Source organism: Electrophorus electricus, chromosome 4 (genome assembly GCF_041902795.1).
Source record: "Electrophorus electricus isolate QZ-2024a chromosome 4, ASM4190279v1, whole genome shotgun sequence".
Classification (NCBI taxonomy): Eukaryota; Metazoa; Chordata; class Actinopteri; order Gymnotiformes; family Gymnotidae; genus Electrophorus; species Electrophorus electricus.
This window is the reverse complement of record NC_137500.1, coordinates 10,282,691-10,306,852: the sequence shown is the minus strand read 5'-3', so window position 1 is coordinate 10,306,852 and position 24,162 is coordinate 10,282,691. Positions and strand designations below refer to the sequence as shown.

The following is a 24,162-nucleotide window of genomic DNA, read 5'->3' as shown; positions in this document are numbered from 1 at the left end:
GAATCCCAAGAAGATGATGTTTGTTTAACATGTCTTCAGTGTGTTCGAGAGCTTTGATGGATAAGGATGCAGGCAGTTGAGAAGTAATCTTGTTATATTTGGTTGAATGTAATGATGGAGGTCATTCGGGTTATGGGGCTGTTCTCTTTGTAGGATGATTAAAGTGGAACACAGGCTGTCTCTGCAAGGCTTGATCAATACTTTTTAAAATTGCATTGGCAGATGATTCTAAAATAAGACCCTTTTCCCCAGCCCAGCGTCAAAGTATGTATTCTGTATTATATTCTGGCCTTTGCACTTTAAGGAAGGTATGAATACTATAGTTATAATGAACTTGTTTATGCAAGAATATGATTTGTGTAAGAAATAACTTCTATGTTTAGTTGTACTTAGTGATGCTGCAGTCTCTGGGGTATCTCGTATAGCAATCGATACTAAGGTTCGTAATGGACCGTGGTACCCCGTCATCGCTTGTTCTGTGTCTGTGCGCTTGCATGAGTCGGGTGAATCAGAAGCTTTAAAACGTCAAATTGTACTGTGCATATGGTTATTATGGTGTTTGCCCTGCTTGTTTGTTTTAGATGAGGCGTTGAACGCTGTAACGCCATAATGAATAGTTAATGTGAAATGTTTTTCAAAATAAGTAGATCCCTCGGTCTGCATAAATCTGCGCTTCAAACGCGGTTTCAGTTTCGGAAGTAGTGCCGGCAGATCAAGCGAAGTTGCCACTCAGAAAGAGAAGTACCGTCGCTCACTAGCTAACTGGTAAATGAGTGCAAGTGTTGTTCGGGGAACGGCAGACTTGACTTTAAAACTCAGATGGACGAATCTGTGAGAACTGGTTGAGTCAGCAGAATTAGCCATAGGACTCGGTTATGACTTAAATTGATCAATACGGAGCAAAAGGTAGGAATGTTTGGGGCGTGCTCTGTGTTTGCAAGTTACCGCATACATAAAAGCATTTTCGTGTATCGTTACCTGATTGACAGCTAACCTAGGCTATCCGTAGTTAGGCGATTAGGATAGTTAACCTAGCTAAACTAGCTGGATAGATATTACAACTGAAATTTTTACCAGTTTTCTTGAAGTTACGTATTTCGTTAGCTAGGTTAACCAGTTTGAGTTTTAACATGGCTACAAATGCCCCTTAATCTTGGCTTCTCAGGAATAATAAAAGCAACTAGGTAGAACCCACACCATAATCTACCGTAAGATTAATTAACTAGCGTTAGCTAGCTAAGAGCTTGTTAACTTTACATATGGGTATAACGCTAGATAACTAACCTAATGCAGCTAGCGTTAGCTAACTAACGCTAGCATACCTAAGTTGGCTCACTACTTGATTTAACAGCAAACCTAGCGTTAACTTACTATTTTCGGGTTCATGCTGGTCCCGTGATGCTCAGTCATACCGTTGTGCTATCGCTAGCTAGGTAAGTGTCTGGAACTGGCTAGCTATCGTAGTTAATCTCGGTTAGCTAAAGATAGCTAATTTAACTGTGGTAAAGTTAAAGAAATGTTTCCGCATTAGGTTAGCTTTAAGACGGTATTTGCGAAAGTAATTTTGCAGATTTTTATTGCTGGCAACCAAGACAAACACCTACAACCTTGTTTACGTTAGAAATCGACGCAGTTATTAACCTAGTTAACCTATAGCAGTGAATTCATTATCAGTCATTTGGTCTTATACTACTTTTTATCGATAGTATGCTGTTGTATTTTTATCCAGTAATAAATGTTAGCTACCTAGCGTTAGCTAGCTAACCGCTAGGGCCTTTGATTAAAAGAATTTGACGCTGCCTTCAAACTTTGTAACTGTTAGCTGGGACAGGCAGAACTAAGCCGTGCATGCTGTCATTAGCCTATATTGTCGGAATCCCCAAGTTTGCTATCAAATGTCTCTCTGACAAGTTCGTTTCTGTTCATTAAAGCTATTAAACGGTCAGAGTCTGAACTTGTACTATTCTATATACCATATTTAGAAAAATCACTAACCCAAAGCCAAGCAAGCAAATTGGCTAGCGACGCACATGTTTATAATTTTTTGTAATAAAAGTGAACCGTTACTATGTATAACTAACTTTTGTTATTTAAAAACGTTCGTTTTAAGATTTTAAAGAATGGGGTCAGTTGTGGTCATGCTGTCTCAATTAAGTTTATTTAGTCATATGACAGCAAATATCTTAAATAATCTCCATAACACAAGCCAGAGGCAGCAACTCAACACTAGCAGAGGTTTATCTGTTCATTTAGGCTACTATAAGGCAAATTTAGAGTGACTGCTTTATTTTATTGGTCAAGAGTAGTTAACATGTCTGTATGCTTAGAAACATACTCATTTTCTGTCATTTATCACCCTGTATTTCTCAGAGTTCATTACGATGATTCATGTGGTGCCAGAGACGTGCACTCATGTCTTGGCTGAGTTTGACTGTTTAGATCCCTTACTGTCTGTTCTGCGTCTAGACTCGGGCAGACTGAAGGTAACAACCACTCTGCTGATGCAAATGTCCTTAAATACCTTTTTTTTAGCTTTTTATTCTTCAGGAATTTAGATTACTTTAAAATGTTAACTGTTTTCAGTGCTAAATGATATGCTAATTAGCTTTTGTGGCCTCAATCAACTCGTTTGTTCACTCTCTGGATGTGTTGTCACTTTTTATTCTGTAGTCTTTCACTTACTTTTTTATTCTGGCTCTCATAGTATCCTGCTAACTACTCTCAGATGGGCTGTATAGTCTGTTCTTTTAAGTCAAAACTGATGGATTCTAATCTCTCAGTTGTTCCTTCTTTATTAGTGAAGAAGACTCATGTCCCCACTTTGTTTCCCTTTATGCTTTTTGTATTTGTGGATGTGTTAGTGCACATGCCTTGCAGCATCAAGGAAATGGCTCGCTCTTGGCAACTCAGCAGGAGGGCTGCACATCATCCAGAGAGATGGTTGGAAACAAAGACTTATCCTTACACACAAGGTTTGAACTTATTATACCCCCTCGAAATGTACATATTTGTATCTCTTCCTAGAATGTCAAGAGGTAACAAAACATGTTTCTGTCCCAGGAGGGCTCTATTACACAGGTAGCATGTTGCCCTCATAATGAAGACTTCATCGCTGTGGCAACAAGGTATTCCATTTTGCCGTTGTCCTTGAATAGGTTTTTGTGTGTTTTGTGTTTGATGTAGACTGAATACAGTGGATCTATTTGTATTTGGAATGTGGATATGTTTGAATTTGATTCGGTGCACTGACTGTATGTGTGGGGGCTGGGGGGTGGCTCTTAGTGATGGGGCAGTGGTGGTGTGGGACCTGCAGGTGGAGCGGCGGGGGCGTCCTGAACGGGCATGTGTGTCATGGGAGCACAGAGGACAGACCATCACAGCTCTATGCTGGGATACATTAGCTGTACGGGTGTTCATTGGAGATGCAGGCGGAAAAGTGTCCTTTGTGCGTGCTGGGTCGTCCAAATTGGGCAAGGTAGGAGGAGCATCATAATACCTCACTATTTAACAGTGCAGTCCAGACCGTTACCACCATAGCTTAGGTAACCACAAGACAGTAGATTTTTAGAATAACATTTTGACCTTTTTGCTTCCTTCTTTTTGCATAAATAACAAAGGCAGTTAAAGGTATTTTCCTTCTTGCACTTGCGTGCATTTCTATAGGGTTCAGGATTTGTGCTCTTCCCAGTTCAGACCATCACCACAGTAGATTCCCGTGTGGTGCAGCTGGGATACCTAGAGGGTCGTCTGCTTGTCTCCTCTCTCAGCCGCTGCTACCTCTGTGACACTGAAAGGTCTGTGTTTTGCTGATAGATGTGTTATTTCAGTGAATTTTATAAAATATTCAAACTCATTCATGTGTATAGCTCACTCTTTTGACATTATGTTGTCTCAGGGAGAAGTTTTGGCGGGTTGGGAATAAGGAGCGTGACGGGGAGTATGGAGCTTGTTTTCTCCCCCAGCAGCAGGCTGGGCTGAGGGGCCAAACCAGTGGTGCTGCCCACCTGCTGTACTGCGCTCGGCCCGGCTCACGTGTCTGGGAGGCCAGCTTTGATGGAGAGGTGCTCAGTACCCATCAGTTTAAACAGCTGCTCACCTGCCCTGCATTGCCACTCATCTCCTCTAAGTATGTGTACTGTAATTGTAATTTTGTTGGAGTACAATGCCAGTGTCAGATGAATTATTCTTATCAGAAAAATTCAGGTGGTTTGCTACATATGTGTAGGACAAATTTCTGTTTGATGTTTAAGTTAATAATTGGTAAATACATCTAGTTACTAGTTTATTATGGACAGCCTCTACCGTCACACAAATTACGTTCCAGCAAGTCATATATCACATGGTGTATAGTATAAATCAGGTAGATCAGCATACAGCAATTAACAGTAAATTGAGCATTGGAGCATGAAAAATTACAAACTTAGTTTGTAGCAGAAATGGTGATTCTAACATCCTAAAAGTTTCTTGTCCGGGGCTTTTCATGCTCTTTCTACTGTTTCCTGGGTTTACTGTGAATCATGTGAAATACAAAAAAAAAAAAAAACTACCAGTGATTAGAGATCTTGGGAATGAAAACAGCTTATGGATCAGAGAGGTCAAAGGAGAATCATGAGAATGGGCTGGATTATTGGCTCTTCCCTCTTAGGGGTCCTCAGCAATGCCAAAGCTTGATAGGTCTGTACTTGGCAAAGCCAAAGCCATCCAGCTTCCAACAACTCTTAAATACAGTGTTTATGCACAATTCATTCAGCATCTTGTAGTATCAGTACCATGGGGAATTCATACTGTTCTGAAGGACAAAGGAAGCACACTTCTACATTAACTGGGCACATTTGGTACATTTAGCATGTTTGCCTCAGCGCTAGGGTCTCTGCTTTGAGTCCCTATTTGGGTGGAGTTTCCATGTTCTCCCCAGGTCTGCATGGGTTTCCAGGTCTGCATGAATTTACGTTTGCCTCTCACGGTCAAAAAACATGGAGGTTAGGTCAATTGGCTATCCTAATAAATTGTCTGTGTGAATGATTGTGTGTGTCTGACCTTGGGTCCCTTAATGTTGCTACATAAATATAACTTCATTCATTCATTAAACAGGAGGTCCCCATGGAGCAGAAGATAGGTCTAATAATGTATTCTAACAAGTAGTAACAGGCTCACTGAGGTGAGTATAAATAAAAGGAAGGAAATATCTTTATTTTACATTTGATTATACATTTGTTTGTTCTGCTATGACTCTGGTTAGGACTGAGATGCAGTATAACCCAGAGCAAAAGAGTCCTCAGTCTCTTGCCTTCTCGCGACTACTTTCCCTCAGGTAACCTTCACAGCCCAACTTATTTGTGTCATGGATCAATATTTGAGAGTGGAGATCTGTGTGAAATGATTGAGGTCTAGCAAAGGTCCAAATGAATCAAATCTCAAAATAAGTACTCATTTCTCTTACCCAAGATCAATCAGAAAGATAGATACATTTTTGATATGCAATTTTAGTCTTTCTACAAGAAATGTTAGTGTATTATTAAAATTCATGGAGTTTGAATGAGGTTCTATTTAATTTACATTAAATGATGCCCAAAGACTAAAATTATGTTTCTACACTTCACCATCCTCTATGTTTTTATGGGAGTTCAGTGATCAGCATCTCCTAACATGGACACACACTGCCATCTATATCTTTACACCCCAGAGTGGGCAGGTGTTGCTCTGGACTGTGGTCAAAGGTGAGCAAAGTAACAAAGTAACACGTTACAAAAGAATGGGCATAGTGAATAATGCTTCTGGATTACTGAACAAATGTGCATGTCTGCTTTCAATCTTGAATCTTTAATCCTGAAATATTTCTCTAACCACAGATTGTTTTTAGTACCCACAAATAAACATCAACAGACCAAATTCATCATTTCCATGTTTCCAAAGTGATGCCATTATGTCTTTGAAAACATGGACCTAAGATCATGTAACTCAGCAGAACAAGAAAATAATACTTTTTAGACATCCCGTGAACATTTTAGGATTTTTGATGTACAGTCTCAGTCCTAAACATCACTGATTTTGAAGTCTTATATAGTGTTTGCAACTGCTTTTGGCTAGCAGTTCATAACAAATGCTAGTTTTGCATGTGCAATTTTTTATTTTTATTTTTTTGCTCTAGGATTTTTGGTATTGGCTACAGCAAGTACTAAATGTGTGATGTGCTCCCACAGGTTATGATTGAAAAACAGGTTCATTCATTGCAGCCTCATCTAAGACAAAAGGTCATACTTTATCAGACCCCAAGATGAACACTTCGGTTATCATGCAAGAATGTGATTACTGGATAGATTTTTAGTAACAATTTTGAGTGTGTTAACAAATTTTCTGAGCAATGTAGAAATATTGGCAATCACAACTAGATGTCAAGCCTTAAATTCTGAACCCTTTAATTTCTTTATTGTTACTCTAATTATTTCATTAGTTAGTATTTTACTACATACAGTTTTATGTGTAGGCAACTGAGCCCTATGCTTTACTGTTGACCATCACCTTGTTGGTGTTACAGCCTGTTCTTCTGTCTTCTGAATCTCAATTCCCCCCCCCCCCCCCAGATGTAGTAGAGATGGCAGTGTTCCGTAATGAGCTGTTTTGCCTCCATGGCAGTGGACATTTGTCTCACCTGTCATTGTTGCCTGTTGAACGCTGTGTGGAGAGACTGATGAAGCGAGAGAGCTGGACACTGGCTGCAACTGTCTGCTACATGTTCCAGCATGCTATAACAACATGCAAGGTACACACACGCACACACACATGCGTGCGTGCACTCTTAAAAATCACTCTTAGTCATGCATATGCTCTTTACACACTAAATAGGATATGTCAGGACAGTCTTGCCTGGTATAATACACACACAAATTATAATTTTTAATTTCTTTTCTCTTGCTTTCTGTTTGTCTGTCTGTTTCCCTGTCTGTTACTGTATTTCTGTCCCTGTCTATCTCTCTCATTCTATGTTTCTTACTTCCCTTACTCACTACTTACTTCCAGGCAAGGAAGGCTATCCCACTTGAGCGCCTGGAATACCTCAAGGCTCAGCTCAGCTCCACATCCCAGCAGCAGAAGGATCTGATTGACCAGCTGGAGGATGTGATCAGCAAGTTGGAACCTATGGACTCTGCCTGCAGCAGTCGCAGAAGCAGCATCTCCTCTCATGTGTGTTTGACGATTGGAAATGCAGGACAAAATCAAAGCAAACTACTCTCAAGTATTATATGCATGGTGTACAGGAGCTCATTCTTGCAGATTGTTTAAGATGAGCACATCATTTCTGTGTTGCATGTCTCACTGTTATTTAATGTATTGATCAGTTGAAGTAGTTTAATTTCTGGGATTAAAGTATATGCAGATTACACTCATCATAGGGCTTCAGGTTGTACAATATCTCGGTCCTGTTTGCATGTGTTTGCAGAGCTATTAGCTTCACTGTCTGACTGTTAATCAAGTTAAGCCACATGGTTCATTTTACCATCCATTTTGTTGGCTTCTGTATTTTTTGCTTTCTTAATGCTAAAATGATCTATCAGACAGTTCAGAACAGCTGCATATGCAACTTGCAAGATGTTGCAGTTATATAAGGATACAGTGTGAAAGATGTCCAGTGATGAATATCAAGTATTCTTGAGTGCCATTGTCGGCCTTGATTCGTGTGTGTTTAGTTAAGTACATCTTTTCCTTTAGGAGAGCTTCAGCGTGATGGACTCTGGCATCTACCGTGTTATAAGCCGTAGAAGCAGCCAGTCAGATGACGACAACAACTCTCTTATTAGCCAGTCACTGCTGGAGGAGGAAAGAATGAAGGAGTTTAACTTTACTCAGGAGGAGGAGCAGGGAGAACATGGTAAGAAGATGATGGACCGCGGACAGAGGGCAGAATTCAGCCAATGAACAAATGACCACCACCAGAAGGTATAGCAGAAAGATTTTAGGTGGCTGTGATCTCATTAGGACAAGATTGGCTCAAAAGGACTGGTGCTGTCTAGTAGCCAATATCTGCATTTGGTTGTAGATCAGTAAGGGAATTTATATGACAACTTGAGTAATGAAGTGCGACTGACAATTTTGTACTTTGTCATATCAGAACATATCAAAGGTGAACATGTGAAATAAAGAAAGTGTTGAATGTTGGTTTGCTGTTATTTTCAGCAGTTAAGTGGTACAAGAGTGCAAAATCTCAGTCAAATGTTCTTAAGTCTCTTTTTGGGTGGTTTTTTTTTTTTTTTTTTGCTTTTGTTTTAAATCTTAATTTTGTGAACATTTGTATATCAGTTATGTTTCTTGTGAGCCACTTTTTTTTTTTTTCTCCCCTCTCTCTCTCTCTCCATCTGGCTCTGTCCATTTCTACCACTGTCGGTCCTTCTTCATGATTTTCTCCTCCTCTGTCCGCTTTGTATAAGTGCCACAACTGAATCATTCCCTGCACTACTGGTTTTTACAATCCTGCTTCTACATGCTTTACATCAAATGTGTTTCTCACCTTTTCTCTCCCTTGTCTCCATCCATTCTCTTCCACCTGTGTCTGCTGCTTTCCCTAACCCTGCCCCCCCCACCCCCACCCTCTCCCCTGCCTGGCCTCTATCCTGTTTCTACTCTGCTTATCTGCTGTCCACCATGATGTTCAGATTCTCAGTCATGTGTGCGGGTAGAGGGGGACAAATCTGATCTTGGCCTTCAGTTCCACCTGCCACTCTCATTTTGCCCCAAACCACCTCGCATTGCCCTGCAAGCTGTTAAAGACAGGTATTTACACTGAGTCAAATGCACAGCAACTACTGCATTGCTTTCTGCAGCTCATCAGAGGAAGGACACGTACAGCCTTGTTAGTTGGGCAATATTTCAGAAATAATTGCTAGTACAAGCATAAACAGCTAAAGGTTTTTCTGTACTAACTTGAGTCCAGGTGTGCACACCCTTAAATAGGCATACACTATTCATATGATAAATTGAGTAAGGCATCTGTGTATGAATAGAAAATCAGGTGCATATCTAATAGTGATTATATTTACATGTTAATTTTAAAAGATTCCACACCTAGGCAAAGTCTGCTGATTTTTTTTTGGCCAGCTGAAAGGGAAATGAAACTAAACTGGAATTTTTTTTTATCCTGTTTTAGCACAACTAAGTGCACTTGGCAGTACCATAATATTCTAATTTCCTCTTTCGATATGGTTGGTGGATTTGGAGAACTAGCACCTTTCTTTCATTTTGCATTGGTACACTTGCTGTGACCGGTACATTCTCATAGCGTTTGTGATATTTTCATAAAACCCAGTTATTTCTTAAGTTTTGTATTTTTTTACATATTTGTGTTTTTGGAGTCTTATTTTACAAGTTAATTATTGTGTGTTGGGGTCTTGTGGACTTGTGGACTTATTTTTCCTTAATGGTAACACCCTTTTTGGTTTGTGGTGTTAAAACTGTGTGTGTGTGTGTGTGTGTGTGTGTGTGTGTGTGTGTGTGTGTGTGCATTTGTGGTAATCAGCGTCTCAAGCTTTGTGAAGAAGACCACCGAGAAGATCAACACTCTGCAAATGAACTCTGACCTTTGGCCCCGACCTGACCATAGGGATGGCGGACAGGGAGAAGCCACAGCCTCAATGACCCCATATTTAGATGAAGTGGACATGGAGTAAGTTTCTTTGGCATTCACTAAGTGAATAATGACAAGTGGTCAAGCTAATCATTACCTTTGTCTGTTTATCGTCCAGAGCAACAGCTGAGCATACAGAGAATTATCTACAGGAGCTAAGAGCAGCGACAGGAAAAGCCATGTGAGTTCCACTGAGAGATGCACTGTGACAGTGACCATTGGTTGGCAATGCATCCTTATTATACTAAAAGTATGTTGACAAAAAATAAAAGCAGCTCTCAGGAGTGTGTTGTGCGTTTTCTCTCTCTCTCACCCCCCCCCCCCCCCGCCCCCCCTTGTAGCTTACAGATCCAGGACCCTTCTGTTCTTTTGGACCCGGCCTGCCTGGAAAAGGTTCTCCTAGAGTGGGTCCCTGTTCTGAAGACAACCCTGGCCCCAGAGGATCAAATCAGCACAGAGAGAAAGGATGAAAAGAAGGGAGTGGAGAAAAGGATCTTGGAAATGAAAGAGAGAGACACAGAAACCCAGCCTTCTCAGGCCACCCTTCCTGAGTCTGACAGTGCAGTAGGATCCCGGGAAGAAGCAGACCACTTCTCAACCCATATGGAGGGGGCAGGCATTACAGAGAATAACCTCAGTCAACCCCTGCATGTTGCTGTGTCTACACCGTTAGTAGCTACAGTGAAACTTCAACAACCCTTGCCCTCTGACCTGCAGAATGACCTTTCTCGACTGGCTTGTCTTTACATGGAACTTGGCTGCCCAGGAGGATCAGAAGAGTTAAGCATAGGGGTCAGTGGAGGGCTTGAGAGGGTGTGTGTGTTTTTGCGGAGGTTCTTTTTCCTTATGGACCAGGACAGAGTGAGAAGGATGTGTACGATGAGGTACAGAGAGCAGCCAGATGTCCTGAAAGCCTTCATTTCTGGCATGCTGGGTGAGGTTTTCCTAGTCTTTACATTTATCACTACTGTATATGACTATTATACTGTATCCTTCAGACTTGCTATATTCAATTCTTAATAAGTAAAAAAATGATTTAAAAAAAATTCTGAACTCAGTTTTTTTTTAAAATTAGATTTAGATTAAACAAAACTAGTTGTCTGTTGAAAGAATGGAATTGAGCTCAAATCAACCATCACTGACAAGGCAGCTAGGGCTAAGTGTTTTATCGCTCTGGTAATCCTGTGCACCCTGCTTGAAGTCTGCACTGCCTTTTTATTTTTTGATTTCTATGTGAATAGAAACTTCTTCTTTTTTTTTTTCTTTTTTTTTTGAACAATTGATGGACATTAGTCAGCCCTAGTGTCAGTGTTTGTGTCAGATTACATCACAGAAGAGCAGAAACTAGCTGGCTATGGGAGATGAAATGGTCAACTCATGTGGGAAATGTATGTTGCACTGTGTATGTGTGTTTGTACAGAGTTCACACAGGCCAGTAAGGTGGTGGAAGTGATCCAGAAAGGAGAATTGCTGAAGTCACTGCGCTGTTTGAGGGACCTGCAACCCTGGAATTCCCCTGTACTTCTTTCACACCTCTACAGGTCACTGACACGCTAATATTACAAATGGTGTCTAGTTTAATTTAAGTATTACACACTCATAGGACATTTTCTTGCATTTACTCATGTAAGCAGCAGCATATTGTTTGTTTGTATTTAGTGATCATGATTATTGCATGGTAATATTCTGATCTCTCCCATCTGTTGTAGACTGTATGAGAGGCATGGCGAGGTAGCCGTTCGTGCATACCCCCAGTTCTATCCTACAGTCCTCCCCTCTGACATCATGGCCATGGTTGAGCCCAGGCACTTCTTGCCTTACCTAGACAATCTGGTTCAGTCCCAGACTGAGGAACAAAGGTATTGGTTGCACTTAGAGGGGTACAGATACTACACATTTGTATCTGTATGCTGTCAGTAATCATTTTTGGTCATTTAAAAAAAAAATCGAGATTTAGCGTAACAGATAACAATAAAATGGAAAACTCTCTCCAGACTCTCCTTCTTGGGGTCCCTTCTTCAGCCCGAGACGCTGCGACAAGATTGGCTTGAACTGGCTCTTACCCATGATGCACCACAAAAAGATGATACACTGACAACTGATGGACACCCAAAGTACGCATATTTTATTCTAAGGGCCAGACTTAAATTCAGCCTATGTCTAGACAAAAAAAAGTGATTCACTATTACTTGTGTGTATGTGTATGGGGAGGTGGAAAAACGAAGTGACTTGCATTGTGATTCAATTTTCTTTTTTATATCGTTTCTTGATGTAGAACATTTACCATATAATGCACGTGTGTGTATTATAAAAATAATATTAACCACAGAGAGTACTGGCGAAAGTCTTATGTGTATACTGTTTTGTGCTGTGATGCGAGGTGGCACGCTCACTACTTTTGCTGGGGTTATGGGCGCCTGCTGTCTATGCTGATCCGCCTGCCTGCTGATGTTGCCTCCAAACAGAAGATGCTGGAGTCCTGCAGGCTTTATGGGTGAGTGCAGCAGACATCCAGCTCTCCGACTTAAGTATTCCACACAGATAAAGAGCATGGTTAAATGTGATTACATCCATGGTGTGCATATCTCTTTGCTATTGATTTTAAAACTTTTAGAATGACATTACGATGCACTTTACTGAGACTTGCATTGCTAATGCAGGTTTTCTCCAGAGGTGTGCATTTCTCCATGGTTTTAAAAGGTTTAAAAGATTATGTAATAAATATTGTATATGATGTGTGCTCAAAACTGTAGCTGATGTCAGATAAGGGAATTTTGATGAAAAACAACTTCCAGCACCACCATTACCAAGATAGACATGGAGTAAATAAGAGCCCACACCATCACAGAGTAAATCGAACATGGAGTAAAACCAGTGCCCATACCATCAGTGCTATCTTGGTGAGCAAAAGTGCTTGTCTTTAATTCAACATGTTGTATTTTAACTTTCAAATGAGTGAGCAATGATGGTCCTCCTGAGATCCTAGGAATGTGTGTTGCGTCCCCTTCTACAAATGGGACAAGCACATTAGTGGGAGAGAGAAGACACACACACAGCAAATGTACCTGTGGAAAATTGAATTTTCTATCATTATATTACAAAGGCTGGCTTTGTAATATAATGGTATGATGGTATAATGGTATGGATGTTTTGAATTTGTGGCCCAGGATTTTTGGTGTTCTCTTCTGGACAGAGATGGAGGATATCATTCCTAGGATGTTTGAAGCCATTCTTCTAGCTTGGGGCTCACAGCCCAAATTGTCCCAATCACCACTGTGACAAGCTTGATGTTTGCCTTCCACATTCTCTCTTATTTCTTCTTTCAGTTCCTGTTGTTTCAACTTTTCATATTCCTTCCTTTGGATTTCCATCACTTGGGACTGCCACATCTATTTCTTGCAATGTTAAAAATATTATAGCCAGGTGGAAAATGGATTTCCTCTCCCAGTAGTTTTATTTAGCCTGAAGTGCCACATAAGTATCCAAAACTACTAAGAGCCTCTTTGTTTGTTTGTTTCTTGTATATAGTTTGTGTAATTTGTTTCTTCTTGTTTGTCTGCTGGCTGTCATGTCTTCATAGGGATTCCACAAAATGGACAGTTTTGCCAACTTCCTTGTATGGAGGGTTAATCATCCCCATTTCCACTATGAGCACACAATCTCAGAGGAGCTTCCATTGCATCCTGCTTGGTTTAACAGAAGATTGTGCCCTCTCTTAGGTACTGGCTAGGTTACCTGTACCTGTGTAATGAACTGCAACGTCGCTCTGAGGCTTTCTCTGCCATCTGCAGACTGGATGACATGAGCCTACTGGAGGAGCCCGATGGTAAAGATCTCAAATAACTAACAAGACTTCTCTGAACTAAACTATTAATGCTAATGATCAAAGCAAGCTCACCAGAAAAGGAAAGAAATAATTTGTACCACTCTGTTTCTTTCTCTCTCTAGATAGATGGATAGATAGATGGATGGATGGATGGATAGAAAGAAAATATATATATATATATATAATTTCTCTCTCATAATATATATTTAGCTCTCTCTCGATAGATAGATAGATATTACACACACACACAAACGCCTGTGGAATGATGATAATCTACGTGCTTCTGATAGGTATGCATCTGGTTTTCTGCAGGTACAGTTCCACAGACCATGGAGGAGTGGATGTTATTGATTCAGCTTTGTCAGCAGCACAGTAACAGCACCAGTCCCTCAAATTCAGCCACCTCCCCTCTCCTTTCTAGACCTACCAGCACAGCTATCAGCAGCAGTGCCCACACCTGCAGAGGCTCCACTAACAGTGAAGGTGGGCCTGGTGCCCTGGCTCACGTTTCAGCAGACTGGAGCAGCCAGATGAGCGTGGAGAAGGTGACTCTGCGGCTTGCCCGGGTGGTGGGGTCGGATCGTGCCCTCGCAGCACTGCAGGAGTGTGGGCTACAGTTAGAGCTCAGCCCCCACTCAACACTGGTGTGGGAGCTGCTGAAAGTGGCAGAAAAGAGGCAGAGGTGAGCTCACATTGGTTGTAGAGAACCCTATTAGGCATCCATATATAATTAGTGCAACCTTAATAATGGGAGTCTCTGTTGAGCATTAATGAATTTAATGATTATCTCCTGTTTTTACCTGTGCTTTTTTTTGTTGTTGTTTTTTTGTTTTGTTTTTTTATATATATACATATGCCTCACCTACTGCATTCATTTAGTCCGTGTATGCGCGCGTGCGTGTGTGTGTATCCATGTGTTAGAGCTTTGATCCAGACAATGCTGGAGCGGTGTGATCGCTTCCTCTGGTCTCAGCATGCCTAAGATGGACTCCTGATCTCCTCACATCCTCCCTGTTCCCTACACCAACCAGCAAGACAATCTGCTTTGAATGTACTAATGAGTCTGTCTTCTATGTTATGTCAGGGACCATGAGCATAATTTTCTCAGTGTTTGCTGCTTTGTATCCATTTTTGCCTTTCTTTTCTGAAATTCTCAGTATGAACATATAGTTGGTTCTAGATTCATGCCCTTCTTTTGAGACACTTTGGTTCTTTGGACTCTTTTTAACAAAACATCTTGTGGTTGTGGTGCTGTTTTCTACCCGAGTTTCGCTTTAGTATATAGTGGCTCAGATGAGGTGCAGTTTTAAAGTGATGGTAGCCAGCTGCTTGTTTCAGTCTGACTGGCTCATGCTTCTTGATGCATCACTGTGTGATAATGTCTGGTTCAGGATCCAGCATATTTATTGAAAAATATTTAATGAAGTGTTTCACTTTCTTAGGAGTGGATCAAAAAGTTCTGTAAACTCTTTACCTTTAGCAGAGAGCATTCCACTACAACTCATATGTGTGTGCTCTGACTAGTACCGCATCTCTGCATTCTGATGCTACAAAACCTGTATGTGAGAAGGATGTGCATAACAAGGAAATATGACCTTGTCTTTAAAAAAAAAAAAAAAAAAAAAAAGATTTGTTACCCTACATTTCCTTAAGCTTTTTAAAGCATGATCAGGACTTGCCAACACAGCGATATGGTGATCTGGGTTTGCCCTACCTCTATGTATTAGTAAGTGCAGTTTTCTGTTACTTGGAGGTCCTTGATTGCAGTATCACTAGCTGACCTTCCAGTTACTGCAGTTTTTTATTGAGGCTTTAGAGCAGTATTAATGTCTCGTTGTTTTATATTGTTTTTAAAGTAATGTTTGTTTAGATTTATTTATTTATTGCATTGGCTTAGTAAATTGTCCTTTAAAAATGTTTGTACCCTAAATGAGCCTTAAATACAAAACAATACAAGCACATTCTTTGTAGAAACTAAGTTTAGTTTTATGTATGAAGGCCTTTTAGGATTTATTCCTTACATGAAGATTATGCAAAAAAAAAAAAAAAACTAATTAAAAGGCATTGGGGGTGATTTTGTGGCTTCTAACCACTAGCAGATGGAATCTTGGTCTCATGGCTCTCATGATAAAAGGCGGTAATAAAGATGTTTTCCCAAGATCGTTTGTTTATTCATATTCTTTATTGTTTATTCGTATTTTCTGTTGCTTGCTTACTTGGATATCTAATTTAATTTGGGGTGGAACTAAAGAAAATGAATTCATCTAGCACCAATTTCTAATATAAGGAACCTATTATGTTTGTTATTCAGTAGAATAATCCAAGATGTTTAGCATTGCAGCTAAGTGAAGCACCAAAGTTCACCATCTTGTAGAGTAGATTATGCCCTTTCTATTACGTGCATACGTCTTCTTGCAGCAAACACACACGTATTATCTGTGGCCAGATGTTTGACTACAACATGACTACAACACCCACTCAAATTGGCAAAAGAATTTGGCAAATTCCAATTTGGTTAAGTTATAGTATTTGTATCTCTTGAACAGCAGGGGCCATATGCACAAACAAACCCCTCCAAATGTTGGTTTTTAAGAAAGAATGACCGAGATCCAAGCAGCCTTTTTGTAACTGCCCATGATTCTTTTCACTGTGCACTGTGACTTGTGACCTCTTTGTTGCAAATAAATTACTGTAAGACCTGTTTACAAGCACTTAATTTTTTTAATTATTGTTGACAGTGGTTTTTGAAGTGTTTAAAGTGTCATTATTGTGAAAATTAATATTTGTTTAGATCTATTTTTGTTGCTTTCGCCTTCTACATGCTGATGGAAGGCAATGTGGATTTTCATGTGTGGCCTATTGTTTTTCTGTCCTAAACTGTACTAAAGGACTGAACTAAAACAACCCTAATTTCTTTAAATGGGTCTTTTGAAATTCTTTAAATGGGTTTGTATTCAGAAAAAACATTTGTCACAGTCAAAGCAATTATGTGAAATATTGTCAAGGACTCCAACATTGCTGGATACTTATGCGTGGTGAACTTTTAATGTGAACTAATGCAGAACATGCACACAAAAGCAATGTAGCGAAGACTAGACCAGGGAAATATAAAGAACTGACCGAGGGTCACGAAGGGTATAGCCACTACACAAAAGCTGTTCTGACCATGGCACACTGGAATTAAGTTGTTGCATTATAAAGTGTAGCGTTATGATGCTGGAACAAGCACCAGGTGTAAGTGCCTGACCAGGTCAGGACCTATCAAAGTAACATTGCATGATTTCTAGCAGGTGTCTTGTCTGCTAGGCTGTCAACATCAAAACACAAAAAAAGTAAATGGAGTTGACCAGAGCTCAGTAAATTGAAATGCATTATTTAATCAAAAGGTAGCCTTATTTTATATGATCACTTATTTATACTGCCCACCTCCTTATGTCCTTTGTCCCTTTTCCAGTAAACCCTCTCCTTGTAATGATGACTCTCATCCTGGCACAACATCTATCAGATAACTTCTACACACCTGGAGGGGAGGAAAAAGAACGTTCTAGAGGATTGATAAAAGAAGGACTTAAAATTGGAAAGTGAGGACTACAAATGATGTTCAGGAATTAATTCCAGCTTGACGTTTGTTCAAAGGCTCTTGTTCTAGCTGATGTAGTGCGTTTGACATGGAGAAAGGGGAGGTTAAATGTGCTTTTGTGCTAACTGATCTTTGTAACTTTGAAATGGGCGCATTCCTCAGTGGCATACTGACTTGCAGAAGAGTCTCAGCCATGCCTCCACAGCACACAATACTCATTTACTATAAGTGTTTTGCATCATTTACCTACACCCAAAAGTGCTACCTAGGAATGATCATGTCTCAGCGATTGTTTTGGTTGATTTTTTTTTCCCTTTGTTGAACTGAGCAGCAAAGTGATGTTTTGTCAGTTCATGTGTATATAGTGTACACAAAGGCTTCAGTTAAAATTCAGTAACATTAAAAGTCACAGTAAGAGTCAATAACATAAAAGGTTTTCCTGGACAACTCTGTACCTCAAGTGGGAATAAAGCCTACACAGAGGGAGAATGGCAACTTGGAAAAAAACTGGCTTGATAATTAGATAAACAGTGGAATTGGGTCTGACTTTGAGGATTATTGGGGTTAGCAGTGTGTGTGTTCAGTATTGTTTGATGTGGGGTTATTGACGCCATGCACACAGATAAGAGAATTCTGCACATACCAAACGGTTTGGAGCATGAGTATAAATGTCTAAACCCTCACAATGTCTGATTGGAGGGTCAGCAACTCACACGTAGAAGACTAGACTTTAAAAGACGCTTGAACACAGGATTTTACACTGCACTGCATTAGTTTTAGATGTTACTGTGTCTGGTAAATCCTGGCACTCTGTAAGCATAGATGTTTTTACTGAAGCATGAAATGTTATAGTTGGAACAGAGTCACCCTGCTGTGAAAATCAAGTGATCTTCAGTAAAGATGGATACTGTTTGCATGGTAAGCATAATTAGTAGTTATGTTGTTACATTAAAAATCTACAGATATATTATTCTTCTAATATTAAAATGCTTTTGACTCTATTGAGTGAATTTTGTTGTTGCTTTTGTAGGCACCCTTTTTGTTCTTGACTCTGGCATTTCTAATGTATTTGCTGCCCCTGTCTGCATCTCATTTTACTGACACAAACTCAACAGGTAGAAAAGTCTTTCTCTTAAAAAGAATCGCAACCACCAGCTAATACAAATTATTTAAATTTACTAAAATCTAAAAATTTCTCAATGATTGTTAATCCCAAGTTAGATTTTCTGCTTGTCTTTCATTTGTTTGCTTGATACACACATCTTTTTGTTTATGAGAAATGTCATATATTGTAAAAGAAACACTATTATTTGAATTCTATAATAACCAGTAAAAGTGAGCAGCAGATATTTGGGCTCCACATTTCTCCAGGAGGCTTTGAAGACAGCTACAGAACTAACTGCTGCTGCATACACACACACCCATGAGAGGTCAGGAACCTAAGAGCTTTAGAACTTAGCTTGTGTTGAGTGCTAGTTTGTTCTGTCCATGTGGTGAATTAGAATCGTATGCATAATATCCTATCTAGAGCTCCTGTAGCTCACCTGCTAGAGTTTAGTAACCCCAAGATCATGGGTTGTATTCCCAGGGGGCACAGTCATGCTAATAAGCATCAGTGTAAGAGTGTATGCTGTAAATGTATACTGTTTTGTTAACATTTCTGTTGTGGTTCACTTCCCTCTCAAGAGTGAAGCTGTCCATATCAGAAGGTTCTTTTCACCCCACTGACTTGCTAGCTGTGTTTAAGCAGACTACCTCCAGTACGAGATCTCACATCCGTGCCGCAGTGCTACTGTACAACACAATAGAAATCATCAGAGAGATGGTGTACACACATACCATGGCTGAGCTCAACCATACCGGTATAATTGCACGTAAACACAATAGGCCAAAATGATACAGGCCCAGTTCACACTCACTGCACCACTACACTGCCCAGACTGACAGGTACAGTCACACAAACAAATCTATGCATATATTATAATATAATATGCATATAGTCACAAACAAATCTATGCATATATATTTTCATGGATTCTGTGTGTTAGAGCTATTAAGCTCAGAGGACATGGAGACTTTGCTGGATGCTACAGGGTGTTCCACAGAGATGAAGAGACCTGTGTGCAAATCAGACTGCCTGTCTGAGCGCTACCGTACCATCACGGGCCACTGTAACAACAGGCATGCACACACAGAGCCTTCCACTAGCATTGCAGCAAAACAACATCTGTGTTCTCACACAGGCATGCACTCACACATATATATGAACACACATAGCCTTCCATGAACACTGCAGCAGCACAGCTGTGCATTCACACATGCAAACACACACACATACAGAGCCTTCCACAAACACTACAGCAACACAACAGCGCACCATCCACAGCTGTGCATTCACCCGCCCCCCATACACACAGCCTTCCAAAAACACTGCTGCAACACAGCATCCACAACACCAACACAATACCATCCACAGCTGTGCAGTTGCATTCACATTCACACACACACCCAAGCATTCTTTGTATAATTGTTTCGATTCCTCTTCAGACAGACTCCTCTTCTGGGCGCTGCTAATACCCCATATGCTCGCTGGCTTCCCCCAGAGTATGAGGATCTTCATGGAGCACCCAGAGGCTGGGACCCCCAGCATAGCTACCACAACTTCATCTTACCTCCAGTAGGACTTCCCTTGTTATATACAGCCTATTAATCTGTATGTAAAACATATTGTGTAGACATCAGTTCTATTTTATTTTCTACATTAACAATGCATATTCATGCAATGTACAAGTAAATTATAGCCATTGCACAGTGCTCATTATTCTAATATGTGTCTTGGTGTAGGTCCGTGCAGTATCCCAGGAGGTGTTATATACACAGAATGAAAACATCTCTCTGGATGTGTCTCTGTCTCACCTGCTGGTTGAGTGGTGGCAGTGGATTGACTATGACCTAACCTTGACCCCTCAGAGTCCCAGCACTACCTCATTTAAGATGGGAGCAGACTGCACCCACACCTGCAGCAGAGACACACCATGCTTTCCTATCTGGGTGCAAACACACACGCACATGCCCACAGCCACACCCACCCACCCACACACACAGACAAGGTCCCACACATACATGAATCATCTCTCTATCTCTCTCTCTCTCTCTCAGATCCCTCTGTCTGACCCTCGTGCGGGCCTTCAGAGCTGTATGCCATTTTTCCGTTCCGCTCCCAGTTGTGTGGGCCAATCAGCTATGTGGTACCATCGAGAGCAGCTCAACATCGTGGTGTATGGCAGCATGGTGTATGGCAGCTCGGAAGAGCTCTCCCTCAACCTGCGCAACTGCTCTTCCCATCTCGGCTTGCTCTCACACAACCAGCCGCACTCAGATCAGGGGCTCGCCTACCTTCCCTACCTGTCGCGCAAACACACCCAACTGGACCCGTGTGGTCCAAGCCAGGAGACCATCTCACAGTCAATGACAAGAAAGACACTAACCTCCATGGGGAACTTGACTTTCTGTTTTCATGCAGGTAGGCCACAAGGGGTTGGTATTCAGGTGATCAAGCTGAGTATGTTTTACAACTGCATTTGTCTATACCTTGTTTTAACCATATCAGTCATTGCAATGATTACATCATTTTAAAAAGAAAACATTTATTTTGTTTAATGCCTGTTTAGACAGAGAATCCCAGTTGACATCATGTTAAGTTTCTATAGGGAGACCTTAAATGTTTTTTTTAAATACAGGTACTGCTGCATTCCCTACAATGCAGGCTGTTAGGCCAATGACTTAATAGGAATTAGGTATATTATTAACACTCTTCAGGGTCAGTGCTCTTCAGCTCTTCTGTCTGTGTTGGGCTCTGATGGGGGTGTTTCAGGTGACTCTTGAGCCAATGAACACCTGGGCATGATTGCTCTGCACACACTGTTCCTGCGAGAGCATAATCGATTGGCTGAGGAGCTGCACAGGGTGAACCCCCACTGGGGCCCAGACACGCTGTACCAAGAGGCAAGGAAAATCCTTGGAGCTGTCCATCAGGTGAAAATAGTTCCACTAGTCTCACCTCCATCTGCAATTGTACAAAGTCTACATTAGAGTGTTTTAGGCAACTCCTGTTCTTTGCTCTCACTCAGGTCTTGACATGGGATCACTACTTGCCCCATGTCCTAGGAAACAAAGAGTACTCGAAGCTCATCCCCCCCTATGATGGTTACGATCCCAAGGTGGACCCCAGCATCACCAACGTCTTCTCTGCAGCAGCCTTCCGCTTTGCCCATGTGACCGTGCATCCAGTGGTGAGCAGGCTGGGCCCTGGTCATCAGCTCCACCCTGACAACCCCCCTATGCCCTTACACCACTCACTATTCGCCCCCTGGAGAGTGGTGGAAGAAGGTGCATGTCAAAGACACACTCATACATGTAAAAACTCCCATGAATGTTGTTTCTCTTTGTGTAACAGAAATACATTCCCACAATACAGCCAACCGTGCGCATGCACAGTGGCAGCTACACAGCCCTCATGCACTGTTGCTGAACATGGCCACAGTGTCTGTGATGTTGTCTACAGGTGGTATAGATCCAGTGCTGCGGGGCGTGTTGTTGTCCCCGGCAAAGCTCCAGGCTCCAGAGCAGATGATGGTGGAGGAGTTGACCGAAAGGTTGTTCCAAGCTCAGGAGGGCCTTCCATTGGACCTGGGGGCTCTCAACCTGCAGAGGGGACGAGACCACGGCCTGCCTGGTACTAGTTGGCTCCTTCTCATGTGGCATAATTATCACTTACATAGCCTCTTACTACTTTTTCCATCTTGGCTGGACTAAAGTTCATATATTTATCACATGAGCACAGATTTTTGTTTTGCCTTTCACAAAAATCTGATCTCAATATTGTTAGTCTGAGAAACATGATCCCCACAGGATCACGGTCAGCATTAATTTGACGTGTCTTTCTTTTCTGTGTCTATATGCAGGTTATGGTGCATGGCGTGAACTTTGTGGCCTCCCCATCCCTGCGAACAAGTCTGAGTTTGCAGGGATACTGGGAAATGTAGGCTTGGTGCGAAAGTTGCTTGCTCTGTATGGCACAGCACAGAACATTGACGTGTGGGTGGAGGCCATCTCAGAGCCAGCACTACCAGGTGGAAGAGTGGGTCCCCTGCTAGCCTGCTTGCTCGCCAAACAGTTTCGAGCTCTCATAGACGGAGACAGGTGTGCTGAAGAACAAATCACGAAAACTCAAAGTTGCTTCCTCCAACTCAGATTCTCATTTCAAACTATCAACTAAACGTATGTGATATATGAGTGGGCAAATTAATGAAGGGGTGTCATTGGCTCTCTGTGAGGTTCTGGTGGGAGCACGAGGGTGTGTTCAGTGCCGCTCAGAGACGCTCGCTGCGCAGTGTCTGTCTCACGCATCATCTGTGACAACACCCGCATCAGACTGGTGCCCTTGGACGCCTTCATACGCACGCTCCACGCAGAGCAGCTTCTGCCCTGCACACATCCAAACGTCACACACCTTAACCTCTCCGCATGGAAAGAACCAGACACTGGTATGTGAAAGAGAGTGAATACTTTCTGTTTGGGTAAGAGTTACACTGTTATACATAACTATATCATGGGCAGAGAATTCTAAAAAAAAAAAAAAAAAAGATTTATCTTTGTGTGCTTTTCTTTCCTGGTCCCTGAGTCAGACCCAGTGTGTGGTCCTGTCCCGCGCCTGAAGCTCGGTTTCTCTGTACTGTGTGATTCTGCAGTTTTTTATCAGTGTCCCTCTGGCTATCTGCTACATGGGGCTACACGAGTCACCTGTGATCCCAACACACACTTGTGGACCCCACACACTCCCACCTGTCAAGGTCTGTGTGTAAATTTCTGCCGAATACCTCAAGCCTTCTTTGATGGGAGTCAGGAATGATACTAAGTTCACATTTAACATTTCTCCACTGCTTGGTCTCAGATATAGATGAGTGTTCCAACCAGCTCTCTGCCTGCCCTGTAAACCTGCAGTGCAGTAACACACCAGGCTCTTTCATCTGTTCAGGTATGCATGCATACATAAGAAGTTTTCACACTGGTTAAATTAAAGTACTCCCATCCTACATGGGAAACTCCAGTTTTTTGTTGTAATGTTTGAGATGTTCTTCCTTCAGAGAGTCTGATGCACTGCCCCTGCCTGCACTTTCCACCACCACTGCAGTCATGGCAGTGCTGGGGGGTATCGCCACTATGCTACTAATAATGACTTGCTACAGAAGGTATGTAGGGAGTTGGTTGGTTTGTTTTTTGAATCTGATGTTTAAGCATCAGTTGCTGGATTTATGAGTATTTCTTTCCTCATAGGCAATTGCTCAGAAAAGCTGAGCCCATCAGGACAGCATGCTGTGAGAGGAAACACTGAGAGTTCTTTTTTGTTTGTTTACCTTCACTGATATTCTTATTATTTATTGATGTAGCAAGAAGAGTGTTTACTCTGCAGAGACATCTAAATATATTGGGAACTGTCAAAATGCATGTCTGCCAATACCCACTTATTTAATTAAAGTTGTTGGTCAAAATGTTCAGGACTGTCCTTTACAAAACTGGTCTTGTACAAACATTTTTGTACAGTATTGTTTTATCTGCACGGATTGGCTTTTTGTATTTAAACTGTGTGTGAGTGTAATTCTTTAAGAGCTGACTCATGTAGACATGCTCTCTGTGCTGTTCATTGTGAAACCTGTTCTGTAGCATACAGTGAGATGGGGCAGGTTCACTTTCTTTGAAGCCTGCTGTGCTATTTTTTGTTCACCTCAGCCCAGGTTAGAGGTGTGTCATGCTTCATTTCCAAACGACTCTGCATTGGAGGACACCCCACCTTCCCACACTGAAAAATGATCCCATTTCCAATATGTTAGTCCTTTTCGTCCAGGCAAAAAGCCAAGACATGTGAGAAAGACTGATTTACTGCCGTCACAGTTTCTTCCTCTTGAAAGTGACAACTGTTTAGCGACTGTTGATCAGATATGTGCCACTTAATTCCGCAATGACACTCCAGATATCGTCAGGCATCATTTGTGACAGTGGAGAAGCTTCCTTCACCTTCCTGTACTTGGGCCCTCTGGTCAATATCTGGGGCCTATGATTATATTTTACTTAAGGTAAAAT

The 24,162-nt window shown here is 41.4% G+C and overlaps 2 protein-coding genes across 8 annotated transcripts; both read left to right on the top strand.

The window, feature by feature from the left end:
- Positions 1–442: 442 nt before the first annotated feature.
- Positions 443–17,955, top strand: hps5 (HPS5 biogenesis of lysosomal organelles complex 2 subunit 2). 7 transcript variants are annotated; one of them, XM_081712295.1, is made up of 23 exons: positions 443–765; positions 2,371–2,483; positions 2,862–2,972; positions 3,061–3,125; positions 3,283–3,475; positions 3,664–3,794; positions 3,896–4,126; positions 5,240–5,311; positions 5,629–5,717; positions 6,582–6,760; positions 7,018–7,182; positions 7,708–7,867; positions 8,649–8,766; positions 9,509–9,655; positions 9,735–9,797; positions 9,958–10,550; positions 11,037–11,157; positions 11,326–11,475; positions 11,611–11,730; positions 11,997–12,110; positions 13,336–13,442; positions 13,755–14,124; positions 14,322–15,600. In XM_081712295.1, the coding sequence occupies exons 2-23, from the start codon at positions 2,382–2,384 to the stop codon at positions 14,422–14,424; spliced, it is 3,504 nt and encodes a 1,167-aa protein (XP_081568421.1). In that variant the 5' UTR covers positions 443–765; positions 2,371–2,381; the 3' UTR covers positions 14,425–15,600. The 7 variants fall into 7 exon arrangements, with proteins under 7 accessions (XP_081568421.1, XP_026875742.2, XP_026875738.2 ...); XM_027019941.3 differs by lacking the exons at positions 443–765; positions 14,322–15,600 and adding exons at positions 772–906; positions 16,897–17,955; XM_027019937.3 differs by lacking the exon at positions 443–765 and adding an exon at positions 772–906 and having other exon boundaries at positions 14,364–15,600.
- Positions 17,635–24,049, top strand: epx (eosinophil peroxidase). The gene is given in 17 exon segments (XM_081713842.1): positions 17,635–17,671; positions 18,353–18,452; positions 18,709–18,884; positions 19,071–19,203; positions 19,570–19,699; positions 19,867–20,073; positions 20,182–20,545; positions 20,897–21,057; positions 21,153–21,411; positions 21,587–21,757; positions 21,987–22,224; positions 22,359–22,412; positions 22,414–22,568; positions 22,710–22,874; positions 22,976–23,059; positions 23,171–23,273; positions 23,359–24,049. Coding segments are annotated over 17 exon segments (2,595 nt in total). The 3' UTR covers positions 23,417–24,049.
- The last annotated feature ends 113 nt before the right edge of the window (positions 24,050–24,162 follow it).

Bases quoted from the DNA above. Each gene is read 5' to 3' on its own strand.
- hps5 (XM_081712295.1), top strand. From the start codon at position 2,382: ATGATTCATGTGGTGCCAGAGACGTGCACTCATGTCTTGGCTGAGTTT. The intron at 9,798-9,957 runs GTGAGTTCCACT...CCCCCCTTGTAG, and splicing joins GCAGCGACAGGAAAAGCCAT to CTTACAGATCCAGGACCCTT. The intron at 11,476-11,610 runs GTATTGGTTGCA...AACTCTCTCCAG, and splicing joins TCCCAGACTGAGGAACAAAG to ACTCTCCTTCTTGGGGTCCC.